Here is a 6,501-nt window from a genome sequence, read left to right as displayed (position 1 = left end):
AAAAAAAAAAAAAAAAAAAAAAAAAAAAAAAAAAAAAAAAAAAAAAAAAAAAAAAAAAAAAAAAAAAAAAAAAAAAAAGAAGAAGAAGAGAATTAGAAATTCTTATATTAGACGAACAAGAAAAATGAACAATAACAAGATTAATTTTGATAAGATATTCTTAGTAGTCATGTGCTTGATATAGGGGATTCGAAATGATTGGGTATTTAAAAGTGCTTGATATATGAGACAATTGTTTCAAAATTTGGCCGTACTAATTGCTTTCCTCAAATTTCATGAGATGCTAATTTTTTTTAGTGAGTTGATGTGTATGTTTTTTAAGTTTTGTTTAGGTTACCAATGATATCGCTAATTTGCTAAAGATCTATATGATTGATATGAACATGCAATTAGTACAATCTTTAAGTGATTGTGATTATATGAACATGCAATCTTTCATCTTACTGTATCATTAAATTTTGTCTGTTAATCTATTTGCCTTCAAAATTAATTAACCAAGTAACAACGATATCATTGCATCTTGAGTCAAGATTCTTGACCAAGCTCCATAGTCTCAAATGATTCACGTGTGGTGAAGATCGTACTAGTATTTAAACCAAGTATATTCTCCATATTCAAAGTCATCCAAACAGAACATCTCCACGAATGATAATATGAAGTTGTTGTAAGTCGATCTGAAACAAGAACAAGACCAATGTAGTCATTGTTATGCAAATATAATAGTTAGGATTCTCAAATTGACCAGCTTGATATCATGACTGAAGAATTGTTCTGTGGTGGAGCACGATTATTGAAGGATAAACGATTGAACAACTCATCCTCAAGGACAATAAAAGAAGCTAGCCAAAGATATAGTACAATATTAAGTTTCAATACATTGGAGAAACCAAATCGGAAAGGAAGAGAACAAATGTAACGAAATAAGAACTTGTTATTTTGCCAAAAATGTTTCTTACAAATAAACTAATTAAGGTATACTTAAGCTAAAAAGGAAGAAGAAGAAGAAGAAGGTCTACTTAAGCTTATACATCCAAAGGAATCAAATTACATCACTAAACCAACATATAGTTAACTTGGTCAAACGATGTATCATAATAGTAATGAACTTTAGAAAAAATACAAAGAAAAGGAACTTGAACAAACTTCTTCTGTGAACTATGTTTATAAACTGTAGTAATCGAATTACATACTATGTAATGTAAGAAGAACATGGTAGTAATAAATATTACCTAAAATGTAAGCACCTAAATGTGACACTAGGGGGATTATACAAAAACACGAAATGACGAAAGTAGCCATCATAATGATTTTTATTGATATGGGGGTCATCTGTGAAACAGGCACAGAGAGACAAAGACTCGCAAGTATTGGCAGCGAAAGCGACCTCCTCCTTTATTCACCACTGCCATCAACATGTTCGTCCTTCATCAACATTTATGACCTTTTTACCCCTCCAAGAGAGAGAAATTGCAAAAAAAAAAAAAAACGAAAGGACACCTCTCTCACTACTCTCTCTCTCTCTACTGCAAAGCTTCAGAACTCTGGCAGAGAGATAAAAGAAAGATGATGGGGTTTTTAACTTTATCCTCGCAAATAATTCTTCTTCCCTTCGTCTCTTCTCACACACACAGTCCCTACACTTGTGTACAATCTCCTCTCTTTAAACCCACATTTAAAGACTCTCTCTTTCTCTCTCTCCATCTCTATCTCAGTCTGTGTTTCTGTCGTCTGAGCACTCAATGAAACCACACTGTAAATTTTCGTCAGTAAGGATGTGATGGAACGATAAAAATCAACACTTTATATTTTTTTCTCACGGTGAAAGTTGTAAAAAAAAAGATCTAAAAACATAAATATTTGAGTTGCTCAAATTATAAAAAAAAAAATCTAATGTCGGTACATAATACGGTTCTCTTCTTCTTCTCTGTCCTCTGTTTTTTCTCCTTCTTCATGGAGGCTTGAAAAGCTTATAGACAGTGTAGCATAAAACGCAGTCGTTTTAAGGCTGTGTATAGTGGTGAGAAAAATGGCTCTGTTTGGAGATATTGTTCTTCTGGGTTTTCTCATCTGTTTGAGCTTTGGGAGTACTGCTGTGAATTCAGATGAAGGTATGTTTTTAATACTGATGCATGTTTCTTTAAAAGGCTCAAGATTTCTTCTTTAGTTTATTTTGAAGTGGAAGAAACTAAAGATGAGATTTTTATTTGATTTTGAAACTTCTGTGGTGAAAATGAGATCTGGGTACTTGTTATTTATTCTGTTTTTTTTTTTTTTTTCTTTTGTAATGGGGTTTTTTTTTGACTTTGTGGGTCTAATTTAAAGAAATCTAAAGAAGCTTTGAATAAATTAGGGTTTGAGTTTTTTCTTTTGTTTTCTTGGAAGTTGGATTTTTAAGGACTTTTTAATTTTTTTTCTACTCAAGAACTGACAGATATTTGTTTTTGTTGTTTACGTGCGTGTGTTAATAAAATATAAATTAAAGGAGCAACGTTGCTGGAGATTAAGAAGTCGTTCAAAGATGTGAACAATGTTCTTTATGACTGGACAGCTTCACCTTCTTCGGATTATTGTGTCTGGAGAGGTGTCTCTTGTGAAAATGTCACCTTCAATGTTGTTGCTCTGTAAGTTTCCCCATCCCCCCCCTTTTTTTTTTTTTATAAAGAGATTTTTTTTTTCGTGTTCTTGTGGGAAAAAGTTGTAATTTGTTTTGTGTGTTGTATGTTTTGTAGTAATTTGTCAGATTTGAATCTTGATGGAGAAATCTCACCTGCTATTGGAGATTTTAAGAGCCTCTTATCCATGTAACAGTTTCAAAAAATTACTGTAGCATAACATTAAATTATCTCCTTTTTTGGCTTAATGGTGTGTAACGCTGTGCTAATTAATTACTTTGTCTTATGTTTTTTACTAAAACAGTGATCTTAAAGGTAATCGCTTGTCTGGGCAAATTCCTGATGAGATTGGAGACTGTTCTTCTTTGCAAAACTTGTAAGAACAGTGATATAGGTGTTACTACCATTAATTTGTTCTTGGAACTTGGAAGTACAGAGGATGAAGTGTGTTCATGTTGTTTTTATTTAGAGACTTGTCTTTCAATGAATTAAGTGGAGACATACCGTTTTCGATTTCGAAGTTGAAGCAACTTGAAAAACTGTAAGTAGCTAGTTATTCTGTTACTAGTCTTCATATGTCATTGCTAAATATACTCACCATGTGGAATATAAATTCTACTTTTTGCCAGGATTCTGAAGAATAACCAATTGATAGGACCGATCCCTTCAACGCTTTCTCAGATTCCAAACCTGAAGATTCTGTATGTTGTCTCTGATGCTTACATGTGTAGTAGTACTTTTAGCTATATTAGATGATCAAAATGTGAAATTTCGATTGTTTGTGAAAAAATTCCAGGGACCTGGCACAGAATAAACTCAGTGGTGAGATACCAAGACTTATATACTGGAATGAAGTTCTTCAGTATCTGTAAGTGTCAATGTTTTTGAAGTCTGTTAATGTCTCTCTTTCATTGCCTTGTATTGATTTTTGTAATATGATGAGCAGTGGGTTGCGAGGAAACAACTTGGTTGGTAACATTTCTCCAGATTTGTGTCAGCTTACTGGTCTTTGGTATTTGTGAGTCTATGTACATCTTCTTGCGCATCTGAATAGTATGATGAGTTCTTTTTTCAGTATGATATCTCTGACTTTGTTTTTCTGTATTGAATCAGTGACGTGAGAAACAACAGTTTGACCGGTAGTATACCTGGGACAATAGGAAATTGCACTGCCTTCCAGGTTTTGTATGTGCCTCTCTCTCTCTCTCTCTCTCTCTCTCTCTCTCTCTCTGCTACTATACATCCTTACTGCAGTATGGTTAGTTGGGAAAAGCTATTGAATTGATTTGCTTATTATGAACCTAGGGACTTGTCCTACAACCAGCTTACTGGTGAGATCCCTTTCGACATCGGCTTTCTGCAAGTTGCAACATTGTTAGTTCTCGCCTCTCTACCGATCTGCACAAATATTTTGCTTTCAAATTTTGGCTAGCCTTTTGTTTTGTTTTAATAAACATCACTTGATCATCTTAGATCATTGCAAGGCAATCAGCTTTCTGGGAAGATTCCATCAGTGATTGGTCTCATGCAAGCTCTGGCAGTGTTGTAAGTACTTTTCTTCTAATCAACCAAGCTACTTATAACATTTTCATGAACTTAAAAGGTTCCATTTTTTGTTTTTTCTTTTACAGAGATTTAAGTGGCAACTTGTTGAGTGGACCTATTCCTCCGATTCTGGGAAATCTGACTTTCACTGAGAAATTGTAATTTTTACCGGCATACTCTCTTCATTAGTAGTAGAAGTTCAATTTTAGAAAATGAAAGTCTATGACTCATTAGAGTTTAGTTTTCAATTTGAAGTCTGTGATTCATACCCTGTAAATGATAGTGATTATCATTTTGGCTTTATCTCTAGGTATTTGCACAGTAACAAGCTGACTGGTTCGATTCCACCTGAGCTTGGAAACATGTCAAAACTCCATTACCTGTACGACCAACCTTTTCCTTAAGTTATCTTTCCCACACATTATATTATGAACTTTTGTATAGTCATCAACAATTTGTACAATATTTTGTGCAGGGAGCTCAACGATAATCATCTTACAGGTCATATACCACCGGAGCTTGGAAAGCTTACTGACTTGTTTGATCTGTAAGTAGTTCTCCTTATGCTTGCCATGTTTTTGATGTTCTAATATTGATGTGAACTATACACATATAGGAATGTGGCCAACAATGATCTAGAAGGACCTATACCTGATCATCTGAGCTCCTGCACAAACCTAAACAGCTTGTATGTATCTCTTTCTCTTAGAACTTTACACTGGAATGTTCAAGATTGTTGCTTTATATGATTTTGTGTCTCATTAATGTAACTGTAGAAATGTTCATGGGAACAAGTTTGGCGGCACCATACCACGAGCGTTTCAAAAGCTAGAAAGCATGACTTACCTGTAAGTATTGGCACTGAAAATCTTTCTGATATCTTATATCTGACATGGTTCCGCAGCATTTGTTTTTTGATTTTTATGCCATTGACTACCAAGTTTTTGGTTATCTTTGGTTCAACCAGGAATCTGTCCAACAACAATATCAAAGGTCCAATCCCAGTTGAGCTATCTCGTATCGGTAATTTAGATACATTGTAAGTGTTTCTTGTTTTATGTGAAGCATACATCTTCATATGTGCCGTGTGCCACTGTTATTTATTTTCTGACATTTAAAGGGATCTTTCCAACAACAAGATAAATGGCATCATTCCTTCTTCCCTTGGTGATCTGGAGCACCTTCTCAAGATGTGAGCATCCATGAGACCTCCAACTCCAATCTATTGTTTCCTCTAGTAAAAGATGAAAATGGGTTGTGAAATCGTGTATTCTTGATATAGGAACTTGAGCAGAAATCATATAACCGGTGTAGTTCCAGGCGACTTTGGAAATCTAAGAAGCATCATGGAAATGTAAGAAGTATCTTCTATTTGCTTAATTGGAGTTTTTCCATATATCACATTACTGTTCTGAATTTGTGTTTTGTGGTTGCAGAGATCTTTCTTATAATGATATCTCGGGCCCAATTCCAGAAGAGCTTAACCAATTGCAGAACATAATTTTGCTGTGAGTAATCTTCCTCTTACCCTTTCCATGCTGTTGATGAGCTGTATCAGTGTTGGAATACACACTTCTGTTAAATGAGTTAAATCAAGATAAAATTTTGAACATAGTCGATGTGGTTACTATGTGCAATCCAGAAACAGATAATGGGTTGATGATTATCTAAAGTTGTGTTTCTTAAAACTGCTTGCAGGAGACTGGAAAATAATAACTTGACTGGTAATGTTGGTTCATTAGCCAACTGCGTCAGTTTGAATGTATTGTAAGTAGTCACATTGGTGCTGAAAACTTTTTGTCTCTCTGTAAGCATCTTGTGCTAAGAATGTAACCATGCAATCATGACTAACTCTTACAGGAATGTATCTCACAACAACCTGGAAGGCGATATCCCTAAGAACAGTAACTTCTCAAGATTTTCACCAGACAGGTATGGGAATTTAGCAGGTTTTGCTATTCTGCATTTTTTTTTTGTTGGCTAATGTTTGACCATAGTTCATCTCTGTTGTTTTTGGTTTTGGATAAAGCTTCATTGGCAATCCTGGTCTTTGTGGTAGTTGGCTAAACTCACCCTGTCGTGATTCTCATCCAACTGTACGAGGTGATTACGTTCTTCTAAAAGCTTCCATTCACAAAACCTAAAGATAATAAAAGCTTATGTTTCCATCTTTTTTTATTGTCTGCAGTGTCAATCTCTAGAGCAGCTATTCTTGGAATAGCTATTGGGGGACTTGTGATCCTTCTTATGGTCTTAATAGCAGCATGCCGGCCGCATAATCCTCCTCCTTTTCTTGATGGATCACTTGACAAACCAGGTATACTCTCCAAACCGCTTTACTAAA

The 6,501-nt window shown here is 34.7% G+C and overlaps 1 protein-coding gene across 1 annotated transcript in view; it reads left to right on the top strand.

Moving 5' to 3' along the window:
* LOC104754006 (LRR receptor-like serine/threonine-protein kinase ERECTA) overlaps positions 1,393-6,501 on the top strand; it is a 7,536-nt gene continuing 2,427 nt past the window's right edge. Inside the window, exons 1-24 of the mRNA XM_010476170.2 lie at positions 1,393-2,108; positions 2,483-2,621; positions 2,730-2,801; positions 2,917-2,988; positions 3,082-3,153; positions 3,242-3,313; positions 3,409-3,480; positions 3,559-3,630; positions 3,726-3,797; positions 3,918-3,986; positions 4,086-4,157; positions 4,244-4,315; positions 4,468-4,539; positions 4,633-4,704; positions 4,774-4,845; positions 4,934-5,005; positions 5,125-5,196; positions 5,278-5,349; positions 5,440-5,511; positions 5,594-5,665; positions 5,856-5,924; positions 6,018-6,089; positions 6,187-6,260; positions 6,346-6,474. Of these exons, the coding sequence (XP_010474472.1) occupies positions 2,027-2,108; positions 2,483-2,621; positions 2,730-2,801; positions 2,917-2,988; positions 3,082-3,153; positions 3,242-3,313; positions 3,409-3,480; positions 3,559-3,630; positions 3,726-3,797; positions 3,918-3,986; positions 4,086-4,157; positions 4,244-4,315; positions 4,468-4,539; positions 4,633-4,704; positions 4,774-4,845; positions 4,934-5,005; positions 5,125-5,196; positions 5,278-5,349; positions 5,440-5,511; positions 5,594-5,665; positions 5,856-5,924; positions 6,018-6,089; positions 6,187-6,260; positions 6,346-6,474 (1,858 nt within the window). The 5' untranslated portion in view covers positions 1,393-2,026. The remainder of the gene's footprint in view (positions 2,109-2,482; positions 2,622-2,729; positions 2,802-2,916; positions 2,989-3,081; positions 3,154-3,241; positions 3,314-3,408; positions 3,481-3,558; positions 3,631-3,725; positions 3,798-3,917; positions 3,987-4,085; positions 4,158-4,243; positions 4,316-4,467; positions 4,540-4,632; positions 4,705-4,773; positions 4,846-4,933; positions 5,006-5,124; positions 5,197-5,277; positions 5,350-5,439; positions 5,512-5,593; positions 5,666-5,855; positions 5,925-6,017; positions 6,090-6,186; positions 6,261-6,345; positions 6,475-6,501) is intronic.

This window comes from Camelina sativa, chromosome 16 (genome assembly GCF_000633955.1).
Source record: "Camelina sativa cultivar DH55 chromosome 16, Cs, whole genome shotgun sequence".
Lineage (NCBI taxonomy): Eukaryota > Viridiplantae > Streptophyta > Magnoliopsida > Brassicales > Brassicaceae > Camelina > Camelina sativa.
This window is presented reverse-complemented; position numbering and strand designations above follow the sequence as displayed.